Consider the following 26,559-nt stretch of genomic DNA (forward strand, 5'->3'; position numbering starts at 1 on the left):
GATCCCGGGTTCAAACTCAGGTCACAACGTTCGACCTAACAATTTTGACATTTTTTGCCAGTTGAGCTAGCACTTATGGGACCCTCGCCCCATATTTAATGTCATAAAAAATTAAGCAACCCAATTAATTTGTCTTAAAATGTACTATTTTTAAGGAAAACATTAACGAATGCTCCTAGAGTTTTTTTAATCATCTTAAATAGTAAATTTTTGTAAAAATTTTATGAAATTGTGTAAAGTCAACGGATTAAAAATTTAAATATTTCACTTTTTGAATAAAATAATTTTTTAAAATTGAATATTTAAAGAGTAATCGAGGGGCAATCATGAGCAAGACCCAAGTTTTTTTTTTTTTTCTTCTTTTGGGTACAGACCCAAGTCCATTTTTAATAAACCAATTAAAGTGTTAATTTTATTTTTTATTATTAATTTGTCATAAATCGATCCGCCCCTGTTTTCCGTTATTCATTTATACAGTTAGTTACGCCACCGCAATTGCCGGCTTTCTGACATTCTCAGGCGTGTGCCACGTGTCTACTTTCATCCCACTCCTCCCATCATTCCATTTCTATCTATCGACGATACTCAATAGCGATCCATGATTTCTCGGTTCGTTTTTGTTTTTTAATCTTTGCAACTGTTTTTTCAGCTCACAATTCATTGAATTTGAATTTGATAACAATATGATTAATTGATTCCTATTTGTCCTTGATAGATTTCTTGCTCATAGAAAGAAAAAGAAAGAGGAAAGATTCACCATGTCCGCTCCAGGTGTACAGTTACACATCCAACAACACCATGTAAGTTGCATTTTATTTTAATTACTACACACTTTCCATTGAAGGCGTGTCTGATGTCTACATGTAGTTACATTCAATCACTTTCGTTTTTTAAAATTTATTACCGGTGTTTATGTGTCAGGTGTCTGTGTTAGGTGCTTAATAATAATAATAGGCATTGATCTCATTTATAATTAGTTAAGTTACTTCATTGCCATTTAACTACTTGGCATGTGCAGGTGGTGATGGATAATGGCATAGTCCAAGTTACATTATCAAATCCAGGTGGAATTGTCACCGGAATCCGATATAATGGCGTTGACAATTTGCTTGAAATTCTCAATAAGGAGACTAATAGAGGGTATGAATTGTGGTTCTATGTCCTAGAGATGGTGAATTGGTCGACAAATTTGCTTTCACATGTGGAGAACCGTGTATTCTACATCTTATATTTAAGAAAGAAAAAATATCTATATTTTCTTATTGATTGTGCAGAAATCAGAGGGAGGTATCCCTTTTTAAGATAGAATCTGAATTTTATCTTCCAATTGAATGTGTAGGTATTGGGATCTTGTTTGGAGTGCACCAGGAGTCAAAGGATATTTTGATGTGTATGCTGATACTACTTTCTTTTGTTACTGCCTTGATGAGTCGTTTGATATTATTTCTCCGTGTCAAAATTTTAAGAAAGATATTTTCAAATCCATCCACCAGTTAGAGTTTACAATTAAAGTGGGAGTGAGTGGTTTTTATCCCACACCTGAATACATATATAAACCAGCTGTCGGATCCGCTTTATTTTGCTTAACTGTTATATTGGCAATCTTATCAGTTCAATTTTGATTGAGGATTTGAAGCAAATCTGAACTCAAGATATTATGATTCAGGATTAATGGAACATGTTTTGAAGTTATAGTTCAAAATGAGGAACAGGTGGAGCTTTCATTCAAGAGAATGTGGGATCATTCTCTTGAGGGAAAGTTTGTCCCCTTAAACATTGACAAAAGGTAATTGGTCATATTTTGTGTATAATGCCTTTTGAAATGATATAACTGTTGGATTAATATTTTATTTGTGAATGGTCCATTTCAGATTCATTCTGCTCCGTGGTTCATCAGGCTTCTACTCTTATGGAATTTATGAGCACTTACACGGATGGCCAGATTTTGATATGAGTGAACGAGGATCACTTTCAAGCTTAGAAAAGACAAGTAATTGGCTTCTTTTTCTTTTCTTTTTTATATTGTATGTGTGTGTGTTTGTCAAAGAGAGAGAGGCATCAAATGTGAGGGATTTATCAAGTGAGATTATACAGAGGGAGCATAACAAGTGAGACCGTGAAAGATGCAAAGAGCTAATCTTGATTATACAATCATGCATGGTCGAAACTGAGCATACTTAAATTTAATTTTAACATTCATTGTATGGCTGAATGGTCAAGATCCATTATTCCAATAAGAGCACGCTCTCAGTTGACGTGGAACCTACATGTGTCTGTTTTATTTGACAAGACTTCGCTACGATGAAAATGGCTAAACATTTTTCCAGCATTTACAAATGATTTTGCAATTCCATTTTCCAAATATAAGTATTTTACAAATTTAGGCACAAAAGTAACACATTCTTTTTTTTTTTGGATCTTGGGAATTTTACAATCAAAACAAACAGTGGAGATGGCGACAATGATTTTTTACTTTTGGATACTCATCCAATTTAACAACCAAGTTTATAGGTTTCAGTACATGGCTATGGCAGACGATAGGCGAAGGATTATGCCTTTTCCGGAGGATCGATTACCAGGAAGATGCCAACCCTTGGCCTACCAAGAAGCGGTCCTACTAGTCAATCCTAAGAATCCACAATTGAAAGGAGAGGTACTGGTTGCAAAGCCAAATACATTGCCTTAGTAATCTATTTTAGGTCTTTTATGCATGCATGCTATTTATACATGATATACTTTCTAACTAATCAATTAACTAACAAACTAACTAACTAACTAACTAATTAACAAACTACTCCAATTTCCCTTTATTCTATATATCCTAACAGTACAAAGTATTCTATTATGTTCTTATTTGATTTCAATTGCAGGTGGATGACAAGTATCAATATTCATGTAAGAACATAGACAATCGAGTCCACGGGTGGATATCTTTCAACCCACCTGTAGGATTCTGGCAGATCACACCTAGTGATGAGTTTCGTTCTGGTGGACCCTTCAAGCAGAATTTGACCTCGCATGTAGGACCGACCACACTTGCCGTAAGTGAATAGACCATGGCGAAATTTCCTTTATGGCTGTGATACAAGTTGAGAAAATTTTACCTGATTATTATCTCTCATGACATCACGTGTTATTAAATTGCATCATCAGATGTTTCTTAGTGGTCACTATGCCGGACAAGATTTGGTACCCAAAATCAGAGGTGGTGAACCGTGGAAGAAGGTTTTTGGTCCTGTATATATTTATCTCAATTCTGGACCAACTGGTGATGACCCACTCTTTTTATGGGAGGATGCAAAAATAAAGGTATGCCTAATGGCCAGTTATCTCCTGTAATTTTCTTGTTTGGAGGTTGATAGTATAGTACAGTTTTTTATTTATTTATTTATTTATTTATTTATTTATTTTATTTTAGTACAGTTAGATGTAGCAGTAAGTTTTAAGATAAAGACTGATTTGAGTTGATATTCAGATGATGAATGAAGTTCAAAGTTGGCCATATTTATTCCCCGCTTCTGAGGATTTTTTAAAACCACATCAACGAGGCAACGTCAGTGGCAGATTACTTGTCTTAGACAGGTACGTAGGCTTGATTTTTCCTAGTTTGTTCTTGAGATTTTTATTTTCCATTGCTGAATGTGTATCTAAGTATCTTATTTACTATACAAGCATAGTTTTCCTAATTATGTTGCAATTCAAGTTTAGTGCTAATGCTAACTACTGGAAAAAAAAATTGGAATACATAAATGTCATGAATTGAGTAAGTTATCAATTGCTGAGCTGCAACAAGATTATGGTTGTTCTTTTTTCTTGAGTAAAATATTTTAATTATTTTTAGGTACATCAGCACTGATTTAATATCAGCAAATGGCGCTTATGTTGGTCTGGCTCCACCGGGAGATGCAGGGTCATGGCAAAGAGAATGCAAGGTGTTCTTGCTTCACTTGTTGAAACCTAGTATTTTAATTCCATAAGCTGTACTTTTGTAGTTTGCGCTCAGCCGTCATTTTCCCTCTCCATTTGCGATGAGGACTTCATGACGGCCCTATTAAACTTCTCTTTGCTCTATAGTAAGTGCTAAGTTGACGCTAGCTATTCCTTACATTTACAATCTTTCTTTGACGATATGATCTGTTATTTGATTTAGGAATTGAAAACAGATAATAGTTTAAGCTTCAGATCAACAATTTAATAATCTCACTCTTTTAACAGATTAACTTGATTGTGCAAGATAATCATAAGAATGCTTTTGTGTATGCCCAAATAAATTCCTTTCCATAACATGATTTAATTCTACTCCTTTCACTTCTTCAAAAAATTCTACTCCTTTCAGGACTATCAATTCTGGACCAGAGCAGATGTGAATGGATTTTTTACGATTAGCAATGTACGTCCAGGTGACTACAACCTTTTTGCCTGGGTACCTGGTTTTGTTGGAGACTACAGATTTGGTGATTCTGTGAAGATAACCTCAGGTTCATTAACTTAGTCAAAGTTGAAGCCATTTGCCGTCTTGCAAAAAAATTATGTGCTTACTAAATACGTGATTCAGGTTCTTGCATTGAATTGGGGGAAATTGTATTTGAACCTCCAAGGGATGGCCCCACATTGTGGGAAATAGGTATTCCTGATAGATCCGGTGCAGAATTTTATGCTCCTGATCCCAATCCACAGTATATAAATAAGGTTCTTATCAACCATCCAGACAGGTTAGCTTTGATTGTCTTATTAGGGGCATATTTCTTCTGTTTTCCCATAATTTTGAATCTTATGCTACATATTATAACACGATAAAAATACTGAAATCATGATCCAACTGTGTTAAGAGTACCACATCGGATGAAAGATGGTTTGGAGATATGTTTATAAGTGGGGGTAATCCTCACCTTACAAGCTGGTTTTGTAAGGTTGAGTTAGGCCCAACCCAAAATTCTAAGAACTGTGCATTTATTTTGTTTGCATATGATGAAAATATTTCCTTGATATGTCTGTTCTGGTTTTAGATCTTCCATTTTTCTCTCAACTTGTAGGTTCAGGCAGTATGGATTGTGGGAAAGATATTCAGAGTTATATCCGGATGCAGATTTGGTTTACACAATTGGTGTTAGTGACTATAGGAAGGATTGGTTTTACGCTCAGGTTCCCAGGTCCGGTTCTTGGAATACTGATTATTTGTATAACATGGCTGAAGACTATAGTACCTACTTCATTTTAAATAGTTGCATTTCTTTTGAGTTAAACATTACATATTCCCTATTAATTTTCCAAGCTTGTGTATAAATGCAGAAAAAAAGTGGATAACACTCATGAAGGAACAACTTGGCAAATCAAGTTTGAACTCGGTGGTGTTATTCAAGGAACTGTATATAAACTGAGAGTTGCAATTGCATCTGCAACATTAGCTGAATTGCAGGTAAACTACCCTGCCTACTCTCTCTGTCTCTCTCTCTCTCTCTCTCTCTCTCTCTCTCTCTCTCACACACACACACACACACACAGATACATGCCCTCATTGATGTTGGATGTAACATGATAGTATTTCATTTTTAAATTTTGTCCTGACCTGTGTACATTGCCTGTAAAGATTCGAGTCAATGACCCCAATGCAAGGCGTCCTGTATTTACCACCGGATTAATAGGAAGGGAAAACACAGTTGCAAGACTAGGAATTCATGGACTCTATTGGCTGTACCATGTGAATATATCAAGTTCTCTTTTTATTGATGGCACAAATACTATATATTTTACACAGCCAAGATGCACCAGTCCTTTCCAGGGTTTCATGTATGACTATATTCGTTTGGAAGGCCCACCTTGTTCTTAAGAAGAAATTTAACCTAGCCTTGAAAATTAAATGATACAGAATAGCAGTGCTTTTTGTGTGTGTTTTTTTAATGAAACAGTGAATGTATTTATTTGTGAACATTGTATACATGTTATTTATTTATATTAATATTGTACTTTTTAACCTCGTCTGTATTTGAAGTGGCAATGTTGGCGGTGGCAGCTGCAGCATGTATGTGTGTATTTTCGTATGAACAAATTCATATTTATGTTGTTTATGTTAGACTAGTTCACCCACCACTATTCATGAAACAGGCATTTTGAACATTAGTTTACTGCACACCGTTTCGAATATTGAGGAATTTCACTTGGTATTTGAACCTCAGCTGGGTGTTAAAAAAAATCAAATACCATATAAGACTTCAAATTCTTTGATACATTTTAAATTTTGTTGTTGCAAGTATTCATTCTTCAACATTTGAAAATCATTTGGCCAATGGTTGAAAGGCTCAAAAACTGTACATGGTAGACTTTTTTTATACCAGATACCCTTTCAAAATCTGAACACAACAAAGCCCTTTCACAGGCTATGTAATTAGGTGAAAAATATTGATAATTACAGGTTGATTTGACTTTAAGCATTGTATATACTATACTCTTGTAAAAAGAAAAGTATCATTATACTATATGTAAAGGCTAATTTACATCCACTATATACTCTTGTAAAAAAAAAGTATCATTATAGTTATAAGTTGTTAATTTATATGCACTAAAAACACAATTTTACACTGATGGTATATTAGAAACAAAAACACAATTTAGGCATTTACTAAAGCTTAATTGTTGAGATTGTAATAAAGTTTTCATACAACTATAATTCATTTTGGAAAGTGATTGACCGTTTCTTCACTCTGACGCCTTTATCTAATACACACTATATGCACCAAATATATATGTGGCGACTAAGCAAAGAGAGAGTTAAAGAATGCTTTTTCTCTAATTCAAGAAAAATAATAAATCAACATGTATATAGTCCTCAAGTATACTATATATATTATACTATACTATACAATTTCTGTTGGCAGATTACAGAGTATTACTATTTAGCTATTAGAACATAAACAAACTGTTTTAGTGTTTTATCCAAACATTGTGCTCAGAATCTGCCATCAGTACCATATATAAAATAAAAGGCCATGTAGTCTTTCTTCTCATTATATTGAACATAAATTTTCAGCCATTCTGTGATACTTTACTTTCGTTGCAAGTTTCTCTTTGTTCACTGCAAGTAGCACCATGCCGCCGCTAGGGGTGCAACTCAACATTCAAGATCATCATGTAAATTATAATCTTATCTCTAGAATGTTTTTCTTCCATATTAGTAATGATTTTTATATCTGGTCAAGTCATCATGAAACACATGTTAATTATATAACTTTTTTGTTTGAATATGATGTTTTTAGGTGGTGATGGACAATGGCATACTCAAAGTCACTTTATCAAATCCTGAGGGAATTGTCACTGGAATAGAGTATAATGGCATTGACAACTTGCTTGAAGTGTTGAATGAAGAATCTAATAGAGGGTAAGTCATAAATATAGTGTGTGTTTCGAAACTTTGCACGTTCACTTGAATCTAGAAATCCTATAGCTTCTATAAAATCATGTCAATTTTCGAGAAAGCCTTGCCAAACTCATCCAAATATGCTAATAGTTGTTTTTATAAATCAAGTAATTCTCATGTGATAAAAATGTTGGAATTAAGTTTTAAAATGTGTTTGCAACCTTTGATGTAGGTATTGGGACCTTGTTTGGAGCTCACCAACAAGTACAGGAACCACTGGAATATTTGATGTGTATGTTGCTTTCTTTTTGCTTTATTTAATGTGCAAGTCAATTTCAGCTGAAGATTTCACTAATATTGCTTCATCCTATGAAGTACTGATACATATACGGACATCAGACACGACACTGACATTGATTCATAGACATTAGTAATAATATAAGAAAATAGAAGTAAGTGAATGTAACCACATGTATTGGCGTCTAGTCGGTGACGGACACCAGCCTTTATATATGCCCTTTAGTGGCTCTTCATACCCAACTTAATTACCTTTACGTATACTCACTTTTGCATCACTGAGTTTTTAGCTCCTTGATCTTGTATCTTAATCGAAGAAAGTCATATATGTAATGCAAATATACTTTAGTGACCTGTTTTTGAAAATGTGGATGTATACTAAGCAAATAACATTTTTGAATTGTGATTCTTGAGGGCAGGATAAAGGGGAGCACATTCAAAGTTATATTGGAAGATGAGGATCAAGTTGAGATATCCTTCACCAGGAATTGGGATGCCTCCATGGAGGGCAAGATGGTTCCTTTAAATATTGATAAAAGGTCTGTGACATGACATATACTACTAACTAGCATATATTGTCTATAACCATGTTACAAAAATGGAAAAATAATAAAACAAATTTATGTGTGACTCTATCTAGGTTCATAATGCTTCGTGGTTCATCCGGCTTCTACTCATATGCAATTTATGAACACTTGGAGGACTGGCCTGCTTTCAATCTTGACGAAACAAGAATTGCTTTCAAGCTTAGAAAAGACAAGTAATTAAGCACTAACATTTTGTTTTGTTTTGTATTTTTCATTAGCTTCTATATATGTGCTTTATTGCCTGGATACTCCAATACTATGTGGCCTTTAAGTACTATCTGGATAACTAACTTAATTAAACGCTTACTGTATAAGCACTTATCATATAAGTGGTTTTTCATAAGCTATAATATAAGTTATAACTTGTTTTCAAAGCTATAGAAAGCTTATGGAACTAATTGGATGGTGTGGACAGATTCCATTATATGGCAATGGCAGATAATAGACAGAGGAATATGCCTCTTCCGGATGACAGAATACCACCAAGAGGCCAAGCACTTGCCTATCCAGAAGCAGTTCTACTTGTCAATCCTATAGAACCAGAACTTAAAGGAGAGGTAAATTTTTACATTACATTCATCAATGATTCAGGAAAATCCCTTACCTTAATTGTGAGAATATAGATACATTAATATAATGACAAAGCATAATAGTACAAATTTAAGACATTATATATCTAACTGCTTTTTTCCTTTGTCAACTTTGTTTACTCTAGCTTATTAGATGACACAAATTAAGACAAATTATCTTGTGTACCTAATGTGTAGGTGGATGATAAGTATCAATATTCATGTGATAACAAAGATAGCCAAGTTCATGGATGGATTTGCATGGATCCTGCAGTTGGATTCTGGCTTATTACACCTAGCAATGAATTTCGTTCGGGTGGACCCGTCAAACAAAACTTAACTTCCCACGTGGGACCTACCACGCTTGCCGTAAGTACATGTAATTAGGACCAGATACTTGTACTTTTTTACTTATATTTTGTTACGTGAGGAGAGAATATAATTATATACCAAAGTTCATTTTCTACTATTGATGCATTTACTTTACTTGTATCATAAGTAATTGAATTTGGGTCTGATTTTACAATCCATTCTCTAAATCAGGTTTTTCTCAGTGCTCATTATAGTGGAGAAGATTTAGTGCCTAAGTTCAAAACCGGTGAGGCATGGAAAAAAGTTTTTGGTCCAGTTTTTATCTATGTCAATTCTCCATATTATGGTGCTGATCCAATTAAGCTATGGGATGACGCTAAACTTCAGGTTCAATATTACTAATTTATCATCTATTTATACTATATGTTATGTGTATATAACTAGATTTTTTAAAATTACCAAATGAAACTTACAGATGTTAATGGAAGTTCAAAGTTGGCCCTACAGTTTTCCCGAATCAGATGATTTCCCGAAATGGGATGAACGTGGTAATGTTAGTGGCAGACTATTGGTTAAAGAGAGGTGCGTTTTGTGGGAAAATATCGTCAATAAATTATATTATTTGTTTACCGATTAGTGATCAAAATAATTAATAAGACTAACTAGATTTCTTATCGGACAAGTAATCAGAAATCTTATTCCAACAATGTAGTTGGCTTTTGATTAATTCCATTTTGGCTTATAAAACGATATAGGTATATAGATGATGACGACTACTTATCAGCAAAATGTGCTTATATTGGCTTGGCTACACCAGGAGATGTGGGATCTTGGCAAAGAGAATGCAAGGTAATATACCATTTTAGGAACTTTTATACGTATGCATAAAAAATAACTACTTGCTAACTTGTATTTACATCAAATTGTTATCAGAATTATCAGTTTTGGACGCAAGCAGACGATGATGGTTATTTCTCCATCAGCAATGTACGTGCCGGCGACTATAATGTTTATGCATGGGTACCTGGTTTTATTGGTGACTATAAATATGATGTACTGATTAGCATAACAGAAGGTATTGATTCATCAATCAGTTTTGTTTTGTTTATAAACTGTAGAAATCTTTTGTGTTAAGTATTGTGTATTTGGTTCATGTGAAATTAATCAGGTTGTGACATAGATATCGGTGATCTTGTTTATGAGCCACCAAGAGATGGTCCAACATTGTGGGAAATAGGCATCCCTGATCGTTCAGCTGCCGAATTCTATGTTCCTGATCCAAATCCCAAATATATCAACAAACTTTATGTTAATCATCCTGACAAGTTAGGATCACTTCTTTTTTTTATGCATTTCAACTTAATTAATTTTCATGATATGATTATTATAAATTAAACATTCAACCTATGACTGTTTTGAAATAAGTTCACAATGTAGCACCGGCACTTCAGATTGAAGGCATGTATGAGCGTCTCACACTGACACATGTGCCTACATTCAATCACTTTCAATTTTTCAAATTATTACCGGTGCCTACGTATTGGCGTCAGTGTCATGCAAAATTTCACAATTTGTATTATGCAGATTTAGGCAATATGGGATATGGGAGAGATATGCAGAACTATACCCTGACAAAGATTTGGTCTACACAATTGGTGTTAGTGACTACACAAAAGATTGGTTCTATGCTCAAGTTACTAGGTAAAGATAGTGTAGTTTTGCATTACCGACTAATTTTTTTTTTTTACATTATAGTTTAATTTTCCAGTCCAATTTTAGGAAGAAAGATGATAATACATATCAAGGAACAACTTGGCAAATCAAGTTTAAGCTTGATAATGTGAACAAAAAAAGTATCTATAAACTTCGAGTTGCTTTGGCATCAGCTACATATTCAGAACTTCAGGTAAAATTTCAAAATTCATTTCGTGTATTGGATTATTAATGTTAAGAAAACTTCTAACTTCACCCCATAGTTCTAAGTTACACCCTCCTATTTGTTTACAATTTTAGGTACGAGTAAATGATCCCAAAGCAAATCGTCCTTTATTTTCAAGTGGATTGATAGGAAAGGATAATTCAATTGCTAGACATGGAATTCATGGACTTTATTGGCTTTACAATGTGAATATACCTGGTAATTTACTTGTTGAAGGAGATAATAATACCATCTTTTTGACACAATCAAGAGGCAATGGTCCATTTCAAGCCATTATGTATGATTATATTCGTTTGGAAGCTCCACCAACTACTTCTAGTTTCAATAACAAAATTTGAGTTTTTTTTTCTTTCTGTTTTACTATTGATATTCAATTAAATTTATTGAAATAGGAAAATAAAGAGTGGTGTTTATGAAAGAACTACAAAATACTATGTAGTTATTTTATTTATTTATTTTGATTGTTAGATTTCTTGTGATGTAAGACAAATTAAAGATTATAAATGACAAAGAGCTTGTATTTATTTTGGATTATAATATGTTACATGTGTACCACTTGACCAAAAAAACAATGTTACATGTGTACCGTCTAATTTATCAATTATCATTATCCATCTATAATTTGTAAAGACATTACATTATAAGATTCAAACTCTAAACATTTTATTATTCACTTTAAAGGTAAAATTTTAATCACAAAAGAAAAAGAAAAGAAAAAAAAAACAGAAGAAGGTGTAATCATATAGTATATCAAGAATAACATACATGTAAAGCCACTAGGTTTGATCTAGTGATGAGAGATTTGTGTAGTATGCTATAGGTTCTGGGTTCGATATCTAGCTCATTGTAAACAAAAAAAAGAATAATAGACAAGTAGTTAGTGTAAATTATTCAACTTAAAATTTCTTCTTTTCCTTTTCCTCTTTTAAACTAAGCATATATTTAATTAAAATTTCTCCCCTCTTATTCCCTCCCCTCCCTTATATGTAGTAAAATCTCTCCCATCACTTTTCCTTAGTTGAACCAAAGACACATGTACATGTCACATATGGAGTAGCTTACCAATATAGTATTCTAACATTCACTACTACAACTCCTAGTAGCAGTATTAGTCAACATTTTTCAACTTTTATTCCTATAATTGAAATCATTATTTCTAGGAAAATTAATCAAGAGGAAAGACTTATAAGTGGACGATCATAGGCTTAGCACAAGGAAGAAAAAATAACATTACGGTGATTGCATTGCATTGGTGGATACAAAGTGCTCTCTTTTTCATTGTAAATTGTAAATAAATGTAACTACAATGAGTAAGTGCAGCATTAACATTATTGAAAATTTGCTGAAATCTAACAGGCCATGAGTAGAGCTATCAATTTCATAGGACTTGTATAAATTTAAGAGATTTACTTTCCGCGCCTCCAGAAATCTTCAAAGCTCCCTGAAATTACCAAAATAACCTCATTGTATTCTAGAATGCACTATTCCCATCCTATTTTGTAAGTGGTAATTTTATTTGACTCAAATTCAATATTTACGCCCCATAAATGATAATATTATGAAATAAAGAGTTCGCTAGAATTGCGCCCCCAACTCTCTAACACATTTCATATATGTTCATACAAAGTAACATTCTCGCTTTAAATGAGCCCCTGTTAGTGGACTGTGAAAAAATTGTGTAACATTTTTGGTTTCAGATTGGTTCCTTAAAGAAAAAAAGGTCTTAATAGGTCCCTTAAAGAAAAAAAGTTCTGAATAGGTTCCTTAAAGACATCTTTGTTAATCAGTTTGGTCCCTAAAAAAAGGTTCGAATATGACCAAACTGATTAACGGATGTGTTTTTAAGGGACCTATTCGAACCTTTTTTTCTTCTTTAAGGGACCTATTCAGACTTTGTTTTTTCTTTCAGGGATCAATGTGAAACCAAAAATATCTTTAAGAGACCATTTTACTAATTAAATAGTTAAGTAATTAAATATATTATGGTAACTACTAACATGTATAAAAAAAGAAGGAGGTGTGTTATTCAAACACAAATTTTGAAACACAAAATTAACACAACTTTCTTTCCACTCGCAAGCACGCAAAACGAGATATGCAAAAAATATTTAAAAAAATCAAAAAAGTATATTTGTTATATTTTTGTCAAATAAATGTGTTTACATAACATTTTCCAAAAAGAAGGTACCAAATAAATTATGGTAACTAACATGTACCAAAAAAAAAAATTATGGCAACTAACTACCAAAAACCATATATAGCGACCCGTGAGCAAATGTGGCAGCATGGTAGCAACAAATAAAAGTCCAACAATGGATTAGATTATGTAAAAATGAATTAGTTATAAAAAAGGAACAAGGTTGGTCTTGTAGCAGTTCAACAAGATTCTTCCAAGCATTATTTCACATGTCTGTCTATCGTTTCCTTCCTTTGTCCATGTTACCTAAATGGTTAACTTTACTCAACTTTTAAACCATTCCTTCTTCTATTACGGAACCGGATTTGGTGCAGTAAATATTTCACGCAGTTTCGATCTCAGCCATCCGATCATAAATGAATGGTTCAGATTATAAACAGCTGATTTTATTAATATATAACTTGAGCCGTTTGATTTTAATCTAACGATTGAAATCCAAAACAACGTGAAACTGCGTGCAAATTGCACTGTAGGAAATCCAGATCCTTCTATTACCAAGTCAAGTTCCTAGCTAATTTAATTTCTGCTTCTTCCTAACATAACAGCTACTTACATTACATGCTTCTCTTCTCAAACTACCTAACCTAATACCTTCATCTCTAAGTCAAGCTAATATAAATATTATTTTTCTTAAACCGACGATGTTAATTTCTTAGCGTTTGTTGAAGAATCGGAGCTATTAAGTCAAAAAAAATTATTGTCTAATTATTCATAGTCAAAAATATATTTTTAATTAACACATTCTTAAAAGTGTATCAGATCAAAAATGTGACCGAGTGCATTCATCTTTGGGAAAGAATCATAAAGATTTTCCATTAAAATAAATAAAAATCATTAAGGTTCGCTAAAAAATAAGCGATTAGACATGACAACTTCAGTTGTACTATGTTTGATAATAAAACTGTTCTTGGGACAGAACAGACCACCGGGGGCCAAGGACTAGACAAAAACTTAAATTCTTGTCCTCGCTGAATCACGAGACAATTTTTTGTCCTCTGTGTAAATTGTCTAAATACCAAAATAACATTTTGTCCACCAAACATCGTACAAAGACAAAATTTGTTCAACACCTTAAACTTTATCTTGTAATGTTCTATCTTATATTGTCATGTATTGTTCTGTTCAGTACTTATATTTTTGCAGATCAAACGGACCGAGATTCATTTCAATTAAAATTATTAGTATCAAATTTCATTTCACATCTACTAAAAAAAAATTCCTTTCACATCAAGTTAATAAAATTGAAATTAATCTTAATGATTTTTATTTATTTTAACCGAAAATCTTTATGATTCTTAGTATTATTAGTATAAATGTGCAATAATTTGGTGAAATTAATAAAATTGTGGTATAATGAATATCTTCTTCTATAAAGTCAGCTGAAATCAAATTTCATTGTCCTAAAGCAACAGAATTTGGTTTGACAATAAAACGTTTTGATCAAGTTTGGTTATTATGGAGATATAAAGAAGTTGTGCAGATAAATCAACAAATCAAGTCAAGGAATCTCCCAAAGTAATTTTTGTCGCCAAGCAAAGAAAGTTTCCACAATCACATAAAGCAAGAGAAGAAGAGTTTGAGTTTGAGTTTGAACACAACAATGAACTTGGTTAATCTTTTCATGTTTTTTATGTTGCAATTCATCTTGTTTCTAGGTTGTAGTAGCATTGATTCAGGTTTGTTTCTCTTTCATACAATGTTTTCTTTTTATTTGAATATAGTTTTTATATTATTTAACATTAAAATAATAGGTTCACTAGGATATTTAATTTAATCTATATATTATGAAAATTAATATTAGCTTAATGAAATATTTCAAGTGACTAATTTATAGCATGTAATCCTCAGGGGTGCGATTGGATATTCAAGAAAAACATGTAATCCACTTCTGCATTGGCTTCTTTCTTAAACTATTATTTTTATTATTATTATTATTTAAATGTTATTTTTTAGGATAACATTTCTGAGGCAAATTAACATTTCATTGCTTAGGTGATAATGGATAATGGCATAGTACAAGTGAATTTATCAAACCCAGAAGGATTTGTCATTGGAATTCAATATAATGGACTTGATAATTTGCTTGAAGTTCTTAATCCCGAATTTGACAGAGGGTACAACAATTCAATTTTAAATGTCACTACTTTTTTTTTTCTTTTTTTTTTTTTAATAATTATTTTTCTTGTAGGTATTGGGATATTGTATGGGACCAAGGTGGAAAAAATAGAACAAAAAAAGGTGCAAAGGGAAAGGGTAGACTCGACAGGTATGTATGTATATACTTATGATTCACGGATCTTGTCTTATATATCATCATATTCTTATATTAATTAATTAATATTATATTTAAGAAATTTGAATTTAATTAATTGTAACAAAATTAATAATGTTTGAAAGGATGGACACCACAAATTTGACGGTGATAGTGAAAAATGAAGAACAAGTAGAATTATCTTTCACTAGAACATGGAATTTCTCTCTTGAAGGAAAGCTAGCACCACTCAATATTGATAAAAGGTTCTTGTTTACCAACTTTGTTTTTTGGAGGAAGATTAAATTTAAGTAAATAGTGATTATGATGAATGATGAAGAAAAATGTGTATAATTTTTGTGTAGGTTTATAATGCTTCGTGGTTCCTCTGGATTTTATACATATGCAATTTATGACCATTTGAAGGAATGGCCTGCATTTGATCTTGACAATACTAGAGTTGCATTCAAACCTAGGAAAGACAAGTAAGTAAAAAAAAATTACCTCATACTTTGAAAAATAAAAACAGAACTATGCACTAATTAGTGTAATATTTGTGACACAAAAAAAAAATGTCGTAATATTTGTTTGTGGTATTTATTTAAATTGGAAAAGGTTCAATTACATGGTTATAGCGGACGACAGACAAAGATTTATGCCGCTGCCTGATGATCGATTACCGGGAAGAGGCCAAGTTTTGGCATATCCGGAGGCTGTCCGCCTTGTCGATCCAGTTGAGCCGGAGTTTAAAGGAGAGGTATGCCATGGTATTATATTTTATTGGTCTATCTATGAAATGGATTAATGATATTGTTGTTAATAATGCAAAGTTCTTTATTTCAAATCAGGTGGATGATAAATATGAGTACTCAATTGAGAGTCGAAGCAACTATGTTCATGGTTGGATTTTCATTAATTCATCGGAATCTAATGGAATATGGTTAATTACGCCAAGTTATGAGTTTAGATCTGCTGGACCCTTAAAACAATATCTTGCTTCCCATGCGGGGCCAACCATGCTCTCCGTAAGTTTCTTAATTTACTTTTTATTTTTTTTCAGATGTCTACTAATCACTTTAATGTCTTAGTTACTTTGAATGTTTTTCTTGTTCAAAAAAATTTACATTGAAAAAAAGTTGGTGCTTTTTATTTTCTATAATTTTTAGTATTTTTTGTCTTGTAAAAAAATCTTATATATTTGTGAAACCATATGAATCAGGTATTTCATAGCACACATTATTCAGGAGAAGATCTGATAATGAAATTTGGACCCAATGAATCGTGGAAGAAAGTTTTTGGGCCTATATTCATATACCTTAATTCCATGTCTGATGGGCTTAGCCCAATCAGGCTTTGGGAGGACGCCAAACATCAGGTTAATCTCCTATAAACTTAACTCAAACCTTTTTTTTGTCTGTAAATAAAATGATAATCACCGTCTAAAACTCACACACATACATACAAATGCATTTTACCAGACATAAACATATATATATATATATATATATATATATATATATATATATATATATATATATCATGACTTTGATGTATTAATTAAAATTCAAAAGAAAGTTAATTTATATGTTAAAGCCAACAAACTAAGAATTTATTATTATTGTTGCTGTTGTATGCAAATCACGTTCCACCTAACGATGCTGACAAATATTAAGAGTACCCACTTTTAGTTTTATTTAAATAAATTATTAAAATAAACATTGCAGATGGTGAATGAAATTGAAAGCTGGCCATATACATTTCCTGCTTCAAAGGACTTTCTCTCATCTGCCCAACGAGGTAAAGTTGAAGGTAGATTGCTTGTCCGTGATAGGTAGGTATATCATACAATTTCTCCAATCTCTCAAAATTTCATTTACTTAGGGATCACTAAAATATGAAGTGGAAGTTTTATATAAATGCATTACTTTTTTATATGAGTAGTAACCGAACTCGGTACGCTGAGATTTATAACAACACTTCTACACATTGTGCTCGTTTGACCTTGACGATTAAAGACGTTACTATTAGAAAAATAGTTTCTTTTATGTGCATAGTATATAATTATATAAAATTTAAACTCAAGATATATTAAAAAAATAATAAATGGATATTAAAATTTGTGTTGATACTTTAATTAATATACATTTAAGTTTTTGAGTAATTGTCTGTATAGACACCAAGATTGACCACTAAACCTGTATAGGTACATCAGTGATGCATTCGTCCCAGTGAGTGGTGCTTATGTTGGATTAGCACCCCTAGGAGATGTTGGATCTTGGCAAAGAGAATACAAGGTAACCTTTCACATATTTTTTATGTCCGAAAATATAAGAAAAAATGAGTCAAATAAATTTGATGTATTTAATTCAAAATTTGAACCAAATACATTTTTGTCGATCAATTTTTGGACAGAACAAATATTTAATTGATATTGAGTCACTGTTACTAGGGACAAAAATAACATTTGGTACATTTTATTGTTTACTAATAGGGTTATCAATTTTGGACCATTACTGATGATGAAGGCTATTTCTCAATAATTAACATACGTCCTGGTGACTATAATCTTTATTCATGGGTCACTGGATTCATTGGTGATTATCAATATAACAATGCCATTAACATAACCTCAGGTAATAATTATTTTATCAAGTTTTTTCCTAAGTTCTAAATGATATAATATTACTAAGTTCTAATGATGCAAATGTGTAACATAGGTTGTAATATTAATGTGGGTGAGCTTGTTTATGAGCCACCAAGAGATGGTCCAACATTGTGGGAAATCGGCATTCCTGATCGCACAGCTGCCGAGTTCTATGTTCCTGATCCAAATCCCTTGTACGTTAACAAACTTTATGTCAACCATACAGACAGGTATATATAAGAGCTCAAAAAAAGAGCTGATCAAGATATGCTCAATGTATTTTTTTCTTCCTTGTCTTATAAATCGGACCGAACTGGCTGGTTCAATCGATTGAACTGAGAACTATCAACTCACTTATATAACTTGCAGATATAGGCAATATGGCTTGTGGGAGAGATATGCTGATTTGTATCCAAATGAAGACTTAGTTTACACTGTTGGCATTAGTGATTACAAAAAAGACTGGTTTTTTGCTCAAGTTACTAGGTTTGTTTTTTGCCTTCATCCTAATTCTGCCTCATGAAAACACAAGTGTTATGTCCTACCCAGCTCGAAAGATTAGTTAGCTACGAATACTGATATTAAACCAACAAAATGAAAAGAGTCTCAGTTAGCTCCATTTATTGATTTCCAGGAAAAAGGACAACAATACTTACCAAGGAACTACATGGCAAATTAATTTCAATCTTAATCATGTGAATACCAATGGAACCTACAAATTGCGACTAGCTCTAGCATCTGTACATTCTGCTGATTTACAGGTATATGATATTTCATATTCTTTTGAGGGTCAGGATCAAACTTTTTATGTGAAACCTCCGATAATTCTTTACTGGATAATCGTACTACAAAATATTATTCTTCTTTTAATTTTTTTTCATTAATTTTGGAATGCTAGATTCGGATAAACAATTCAAATGCAACAAGTCCACCTTTATTTTCAAGTGGAATTATTGGAAAGGAGAATACTATAGCTAGACATGGAATTCATGGATTCTACTGGTTATTCAACATTGATGTAGAAGGCACTATTCTTGTGAAAGGAAACAATACAATCTTTCTAACACAAGCTAACAACAATGGTCCTTTTGTAGGAATTTTGTATGATTATATTCGTTTAGAAGGACCCCCTGATATTAATTTTATTAAAGATCGAAACTAGAGATTCTTCTCAAGAATATTCATTTGAAAAATTTCATAATTTCATTCAACACCAATATATGAAAAATAGATTATTGTTTAGCATATTTCTTCAGATTCTAATATAACATAATTTGATGTATATACACCTTTTTATTTAGTCAAATAAGTTAAGGATTTACTATTAAAGTTATGAACAAATATGATCTCACAGATCATATATACGATTTTTTGTGTGAACACATGCAAATATCTTTTTTTTTTTTTTTTGGAAATGAATGCCATAAAAAATTGTGGATCTTAAATTATTATTAACCTTTGGTTATGTGTGGAAGAATTTAGTCTGGTTGAGTGAGAGTCGAGGCGGAGAAGATCGGTTATTCCTTCATCCCATAGTGCATTAAGATTACATCTACGGTTAGTTGAGTTTCTATGCCTGGATGATCAGTGATATTTCGTCTGTATCTTTAGTGACTATTTAGCTATCTTCATATCTTATATTGTTGCTATTTTAATGTATGAATGAATGAGTTTTATTGTTAAAATAAAATATGAGTTCAAAAATATATAGTGGATATAAATAGATAAACCAAATTTTGTCATTGCTTGAGTTTAGTTTAAAATTGTCTAATATGAAATTAATTTAAATAATAATTCCAAAATATATCATTATATTAATATTGATCGATTAAACAAATTAAAGTGGACTCAATTAAAGTGTTAAAGAACTTAAATAATATTTTTGAGTTAAAAAAAAAACGTAAATAATATTTTTCTGTAAAATTCATACATTTTTCTTTCTTTTTCAAAATGATATATTTCACATATATTAATAAATTTTGGTTTCCCCCTTTTTTTTTGTTTTGTTTTGTGTTTAGTCCCTAATCATCAATTTATGTTTACTTTAATGTCAATGTTTTTTTTGACGCATGTTAATGTCAACGTTATAACTGTGTCTCTATATATATTATGTTAACAAAACAAAAAAAATTAAGGATGAAAATATGTAATTTTATTTTATATGGATAAAAATTAAAATTCGTTAATTTTACAAGTACGAAAAACATATTTAACACTTATTTTATTTTATAAAAATTCCATGATCTATATTGTATTTCTTTTTTCTTTCTATTGGGCCATGAAACAAAAAAGTCCATAATAAATCGGAAGTCCAATCCAGCAATACCCATTGACTGAAAAAGAAAGGAAAAAAAAACAAATACTGTAATACATAAACCTCTGTTCCTCCTTTGAAACAGAGAATGAATCCACCGTAGGCAGTTACAATCGGATAACATCGTCGTCTACACCGTCTTCAAGTCGGAGGAATCTTCCAATTGCAAGTAAGTAATAATCGCTTCTCAATTTCCATTATCATCCTATCTACATACTCAGTAGTAAAACTATGGATTCAGTTATACACACCCAACATTTTTACTCATTTCACTACCACTCTCACAAACAAGCTTCTACAACAACTCGTTGCTTCAGAACTAAAAAACCTTTCATTTTTTCTTCTCATAATTTTGCAAAACTCAAATGCAATAGTTATAGTAAAAATTATGTCCCCAACGGTAAATCACAACAAAACCATAAAGGGAATTCCAATAGTATACAATCATCCCCAAACGGTGCAACAAATTTAGAGGAGATAGAGAACAATAATCAACTCCGTAAATTCGTTAAAATTGGTGAATTAGATGAGGGGTTTAAGTTTCTTGAGCGAATGAGTTTCAAAGGAGGCATTCCCGATGTATTTGTTTGCACAAATCTCATTCGTCAGTTTTGTAAAACCGGCAAAACTAAGAAAGCTACACGAGTCATGGAAATTCTAGAAACTTCCAATGTGGTTCCTGATGTTATAGCGTACAATGTTTTGATCGATGGTTATTGCAAATCGGGGGAGATAGAGAAAGCTTTGCAGCTTCTAGAACGGATGAGTGTTTCGCCTGATGTGGTCACTTATAATACGATTTTGCGTAGTTTGTGTCATAGGGGTAAATTAAAGCAAGCTATGGAAGTTCTTGACAGGCAGCTACAAAGGGGGATTTATCCCAATTTGATTACGTACAATATATTGATAGAGGCGACTTGTAAAGAGAGTGGAGTTGGTGAGTCGATGAAGTTATTGGATGTGATGAAGATTAAAGGATGTAAACCCAACGTGATTACTTTCGGTATTCTTATCAATGGGATTTGCAAGGAAGGTAGGTTGGATGAAGCGATTAAGGTTTTGAGTGACATGACATCTTATGGTTGTGAACCGGATGTGATCGTCCATAATACCATTTTGCGTAGCTTGTGTGATACTGGACGATGGAGGGATGCCGAGAGCTTACTGGCTAACATGCTTCGTAAGGGTTGTTCTCCTAGTATTGTTACTTTCAATATCTTGATTACTTTCTTGTGTCGAAAAGGTTTGCTCGGTAGGGCCATTGATATCTTGGAGAAGATGCCGAAGCACGGCTGTACTCCAAATTCATTGAGTTACAATCCATTGCTTCATGCATTTTGTCAAGAAAAAAAGATGGATAGAGCAATTGAGTATTTGGAAGTAATGGTGTCTAGGGGTTGTTACCCGGATATTGTGACCTACAATACTTTGGTTACTGCTTTATGCAAAGACGGGAAGGTGGACATTGCTGTTGAGTTGCTGAATCAGTTGAGTAGTAAAGGGTGCTCTCCTAATGCAATTACTTATAATACCGTTATTGATGGACTTTCAAAGGTAGGGGCAACTGAGCATGCTGCAGAACTTTTGGATGAGATGTGTAGGAAAGGTCCTGAACCTGATGTAATTACATATTCTTCAGTGATTGGGGGATTCATTCGTGAGAGAAAGGTTGATGGTGCTATCAAAATTTTCCGTGACTTGGAAAGATCAGGCATTAGGATCAATGCTTTCCCTTACAACTCAATCATGTTGGGACTCTGTATGGCTCGGCAAACTAGTAGTGCTATTGATCTATTGACCCATATGATAGATAAAGGATGCAAACCTACTGAAGCTACATATACCATTCTTATTAGAGGCATTGTTTATGAAGGATTAGATGAGGAGGCTCTGGAGTTGTTTAATGAGTTGTGCTCCAGAGGATTTGTGAAGAAAAGTTCTGTAGAAAAGTTACTAGTCAATATATAGGATGGATAAAATGCATTTATTTACATTAGACTTTGTTAGATCCCTTATGTTATCGACTTCTTGCCCTGAATCTAGCCATATTTAATTCTAATTTATATTTTAAATTGCTTGAGTGATGAATAATATGGTCGCATATAAAGTTATATAAAGTTATTTAAATATCATCCTTTTTTGTACAAATTGTGTCTGGGATTGGAACTGATACATATGCAGTAGCAGAAATGTATAAATTACTTTGTAATTTTGAGGAGGAAGAAATGGAGAGTGTTTGGAAGAATATTTAGGCTCTACATGTTACTGAAAGAAATAAGCATTTTCTATGGATTGCATCACATAACAGGTTGTTAACCAATTCAATAAAGGCACATATGGGGCTGGTTCATGGGATGTGTGATTATTGTAGAGATACTGAAGAAACAAGTTTACATGTTCTTAGAGATTGTGTTGTTGCAAGAAATCTATGGATGACAGTTGTTCCACTTCAGAATGAGCGGATTTTTTCGGTGGCGAGCTTTCATATTGGTTCCAATTTAATTTGCAGGGTGATTTAGACAGGATTGCAGATGTTAGGAATTCTTGGCTAATGTTTGTTATTACTTGTGGTTTTGGCGCAATAAAGAAATCCATGACGAGAATTTTATTCGGCCGGTGCAACCTGTTCATTTTTTGCTGCAGCGTTGCACGGAGTATAATTATGCAGACAAGGCTACGCGCACTGTTATTGAAAGGCCTCGTCACACGGTGATGATTGGATGGAAGCCTCCGGTAGAAAATTGGGTTAAGCTCAACACCGATGGGGCTTGTAAAGGAAGAACATCAGCTAGCTGCGGCGGAATTATTCTAAATAGTAGAGGAGATTGGCTTGGAGGTTTTGCAAAACATGTTGGTGTTTGCTATGGGGTGTTTTGGAGGGGCTGAAATATGTGTGGAGTAAGGGCTTCAAATTGGTGGAGCTTGATATTGATTCTATGGTGGTTGTAAAGGTTATCAAAACTGGTGCAATCAGCAGTGCTACTGGAGTCTCATTGATGAAGAGCATAACAAGGTTATTGAACCAGGAGTGGGAAGTTAGAATTACTCACTCTTATAGAGAAGCGAATATGTGTGCAGATGCTTTGGCGAATATTGGTTGTTCACTTGATTTGAATATTATTTTCTTCGATGAATGTCCTAGTCAAGTTGTAGATTTACTTTCTGCTGATAATAGGGGGTTTTTATCACCTAGAGTTATCCCTTTGTAGTTTTTTTTTTCCTTCCGGGCTTAGGCCCTCTTATATATAAAAAAAAAGATTTTTTTTAGTAAAAGTAAAAAAAAAATGTCATCCTTTTTCTTTTTCTTTTTTTTTACATCATTAATAATTCGTTTACAATCAAGATTCATTGAAAAAAATCATTTTCAATTAAAATCAAAGCAAAATTAGTTAATCAATCTTGTGACATATTAGATCTCAAATAAAATTTTAATTTCGAAGACTTTGAAACTTTAAGTAGATGACACACTAATAGAAATAATTTGATTTTGATTGAACTGTTAAAACTTTTCTAATAACTTTTAATTCATCAAATAAAATTTTACTAGAAGTGAAATTATTATGTTTTATACAAGTTTGAAGATGTTTACAACATACTTTCAAATCCATAACAAATAATGTTCTAAGCCTTTGATTAAGAATGCAAAAGTATTTTCTTATACGCTATACTGCAAAGATTGTAGATGTAATACAATGATTTTATTCTACATTTGTTTCTAACATATTATAGATATAACTTTTCACCACCGTTAACGACGATTAATTTCTGCAAGAACACGTGGAGCACAAAAGTATTTTTGTTCTATTGGGCCATGAAACAAAAAGTGTATGGAATTTTTTTTCTACCCCTACATTTATCTCTTTACCCCAACATATTTTAAAATATTCTCATTCTACCCTTGTATTAAAGTGTGCTGCTATGTTAAAAGTGTGTTGGTATGTTAATTAAAGTGTGTTGGTATGTTAAAATTGCATCAAAAATGTGCTAGTATGTTAAAAGTGTGTTGGTATGTTAAAATTACATTTATCTCTTTAACATATTTTACCGGAACACTTTTCAAAAGTGTGTTGGTATGTTAATTAGTCACGGTTACACCGTGGCTACATGGAAAATTCTGGATGTACCTCAGACCGAGGATGAGGATGAGTTACATAAATTAAACACGCAAATTAAAACAACTATTTTATCATATTTGACAATAATTTTTTATGTCAAAATTTAATTTTTCTTTACTAAATTCATGCGAGTATATCACAAAATTCCAATATGCAGCAACATCACTGCACAAGCAATCCACATACTGCTACTTCAATATCGAGCCCGTGTCTGCCTTATGAATGGTTATGGGACTGTATGTTAATATGAGGATTCGGTTTAATTGTGTTGAGGTTTTATAAGGTTAGCTTCTATAAGGTTAGGTTCTTAAGTAGCAAACTCAGTTGGCTTCCTAAAATATGAACTTTGTTTTGTGCCCTCTGAATTTGTTACTTAAGTAACGATGGAATATTTTAAAATTTTTCGGGGGTGCGCGAGAACAACCAAGGACATGAAACGAACAATTCTTTTCAAATTTTTTTTCTCAATTGGGCCATGAAACAAAAAGTGTATGATAAATCATAAACCTTCATGTGCCGCGAACTTAGCTCAGTTGTCAGGAATATTGCATTGTATATATAGTGTCGGAATTCGAACGCCGATCATTCCACTTATCCATCTTAAAAGTGTGTTTGGTTCGAGGTAGATGGAGATGAGGGGTGGTAATATTTTTAAGAAATTGTGTTTGGTTCCATTTTTATGAAGGAATTATGAGGGGAGCAAAATTCCTCCTATACTCTTTTTTTTTTTTTTTTACTAATCCTATACTCAATTTTTGCTTCCAAATTGGGTGATTTGAAGGGGAGGGGAGAGAAAGAGAGACGTGTTATTACAATTTTAATTAAAATGCCAAACTTAATCTCATATTTATTTTAAAATACCACAATTATCATTTTTCAAATTTATTCTCATGGATTTTTTTTTCTTTACCTGTATACATTTTTTACGATGCTAACTTTTTTTTATACAAGTTACAATGCTACATTTCTAACAGTTTTTAAAATCCTTCCCCTCCCCTCATTTGAACCAAACACATAGGTAATTAAAATCCTTCCCCTCCTCTCCCTCCATTAAAATCCCTCTGTTCCCCTAGCCTCTGTTGAACCAAACAAACAAACTCCATTTCTCACCGTCTTCGAGGAATCTTGCAAGTAAGTAATAATCCCTTCTTATTTCCATCATCTTACCTACCACCACATACTCAGTGAGTCATTATTTCACTACAAACTATCTCAATTCAACCAATTATGGTGAAAACAGTGGATATGGTTATACTACACTTTTACTCATTACACTGTCACTCTCACAAACTAGATTCTATAACAACAAATAAACCTTTCATTCTATCTCCTCGTAATGTTAGTAAACTCAAATGCACAAGTTATAGTAAAAATTAGATGGATAGAGCAATGGAGTATTTGGAAGTAATGTATCGGATTGATAAAATGCATTTGTGTACCTTATAGTCCTAGATAGATGTTACATTGGACTTTGTTATATCCCTTATGTTATCAACTTCAATTCTTGCCCTGAATCTAGCCATATTTAATTCTAATTTATATTTTAAATTGCTTGAGTGAAGAATAATATGGACCAATCATGCTTCCAGTTTTTCAGTTTTTGAATCTCATCTTGCTAATATATTTTAAGTTTGTTGTCTACTTGACCATTAGGGTCACCAAATATATAACATGATTGGGTGCTTTATTGTTTCATGATAGGTAACTGGACAAGAATTAAACGAAAATGTGGAACTGTGAGTTATATCTTGAACAAGGGACCATCCTATGTTTCATGCTCTTCATCCTTCATGTATCATTCTCTTAAGGGCAAGGAAAGGCTTATATGTTGATTGTTGGCCGCTCATTCTGCGACATTTTGGTCCAACCAATAATCTTTCTTGGAGTTTATTTTTGCCTCTTCAGTGTCATTAATATTAGTAACCAAGTTCAAAAGTAAAATATCAAATACTATGCTGGATATTTATACTTTTGTTGTTGCTA

General features: G+C 32.6%; 4 protein-coding genes across 4 annotated transcripts; all 4 read left to right on the top strand.

Moving 5' to 3' along the window:
• The first annotated feature begins 413 nt into the window (after window positions 1-413).
• LOC123893613 (rhamnogalacturonate lyase-like) lies at window positions 414-5,971 on the top strand. Its single transcript, XM_045943379.1, is given in 17 exon segments — window positions 414-609; window positions 716-800; window positions 1,019-1,140; window positions 1,340-1,390; window positions 1,667-1,786; window positions 1,872-1,957; window positions 1,960-1,990; window positions 2,512-2,653; window positions 2,871-3,041; window positions 3,154-3,309; window positions 3,476-3,582; window positions 3,842-3,932; window positions 4,337-4,478; window positions 4,556-4,712; window positions 5,034-5,150; window positions 5,290-5,416; window positions 5,588-5,971. Coding segments are annotated over 17 exon segments (1,956 nt in total). The 5' UTR covers window positions 414-598; the 3' UTR covers window positions 5,828-5,971.
• An 869-nt stretch (window positions 5,972-6,840) lies between these two features.
• Window positions 6,841-11,624, top strand: LOC123893615 (probable rhamnogalacturonate lyase B). Its single transcript, XM_045943382.1, has 15 exons — window positions 6,841-7,125; window positions 7,251-7,372; window positions 7,584-7,643; window positions 8,068-8,187; window positions 8,289-8,408; window positions 8,651-8,792; window positions 9,003-9,173; window positions 9,348-9,503; window positions 9,592-9,698; window positions 9,872-9,965; window positions 10,050-10,191; window positions 10,285-10,441; window positions 10,701-10,817; window positions 10,896-11,022; window positions 11,130-11,624. The coding sequence occupies exons 1-15, from the start codon at window positions 7,084-7,086 to the stop codon at window positions 11,391-11,393; spliced, it is 1,941 nt and encodes a 646-aa protein (XP_045799338.1). The 5' UTR covers window positions 6,841-7,083; the 3' UTR covers window positions 11,394-11,624.
• Window positions 11,625-14,476: 2,852 nt separating this feature from the next.
• Window positions 14,477-19,394, top strand: LOC123893616 (probable rhamnogalacturonate lyase B). Its single transcript, XM_045943383.1, has 16 exons — window positions 14,477-14,928; window positions 15,101-15,129; window positions 15,245-15,366; window positions 15,441-15,518; window positions 15,650-15,769; window positions 15,869-15,988; window positions 16,119-16,260; window positions 16,352-16,528; window positions 16,723-16,878; window positions 17,228-17,334; window positions 17,707-17,797; window positions 17,995-18,136; window positions 18,221-18,377; window positions 18,517-18,633; window positions 18,782-18,908; window positions 19,046-19,394. The coding sequence occupies exons 1-16, from the start codon at window positions 14,853-14,855 to the stop codon at window positions 19,307-19,309; spliced, it is 2,025 nt and encodes a 674-aa protein (XP_045799339.1). The 5' UTR covers window positions 14,477-14,852; the 3' UTR covers window positions 19,310-19,394.
• Window positions 19,395-20,517: 1,123 nt separating this feature from the next.
• Window positions 20,518-22,609, top strand: LOC123893617 (pentatricopeptide repeat-containing protein At1g09900-like). Its single transcript, XM_045943384.1, has one exon. It carries the CDS (start codon window positions 20,693-20,695, stop codon window positions 22,427-22,429), a length of 1,737 nt encoding a protein of 578 aa, XP_045799340.1. The 5' UTR covers window positions 20,518-20,692; the 3' UTR covers window positions 22,430-22,609.
• The last annotated feature ends 3,950 nt before the right edge of the window (window positions 22,610-26,559 follow it).

Source organism: Trifolium pratense, linkage group LG7 (genome assembly GCF_020283565.1).
Source record: "Trifolium pratense cultivar HEN17-A07 linkage group LG7, ARS_RC_1.1, whole genome shotgun sequence".
NCBI lineage: Eukaryota > Viridiplantae > Streptophyta > Magnoliopsida > Fabales > Fabaceae > Trifolium > Trifolium pratense.

What these genes read in the sequence shown, in the direction of transcription:
- LOC123893616 (XM_045943383.1), top strand. Translation starts at nt 14,853, where the DNA reads ATGAACTTGGTTAATCTTTTCATGTTTTTTATGTTGCAATTCATCTTG. An exon ending in TTGTAGTAGCATTGATTCAG is followed by an intron (nt 14,929 to 15,100) that starts GTTTGTTTCTCT and finishes TGTAATCCTCAG; the next exon opens with GGGTGCGATTGGATATTCAA. An exon ending in GGGAGGACGCCAAACATCAG is followed by an intron (nt 16,879 to 17,227) that starts GTTAATCTCCTA and finishes TAAACATTGCAG; the next exon opens with ATGGTGAATGAAATTGAAAG.
- LOC123893615 (XM_045943382.1), top strand. Translation starts at nt 7,084, where the DNA reads ATGCCGCCGCTAGGGGTGCAACTCAACATTCAAGATCATCAT. An exon ending in TTCAAGCTTAGAAAAGACAA is followed by an intron (nt 8,409 to 8,650) that starts GTAATTAAGCAC and finishes TGGTGTGGACAG; the next exon opens with ATTCCATTATATGGCAATGG. An exon ending in TATGTTAATCATCCTGACAA is followed by an intron (nt 10,442 to 10,700) that starts GTTAGGATCACT and finishes TGTATTATGCAG; the next exon opens with ATTTAGGCAATATGGGATAT.
- LOC123893617 (XM_045943384.1), top strand. Translation starts at nt 20,693, where the DNA reads ATGGATTCAGTTATACACACCCAACATTTTTACTCATTTCACTACCAC.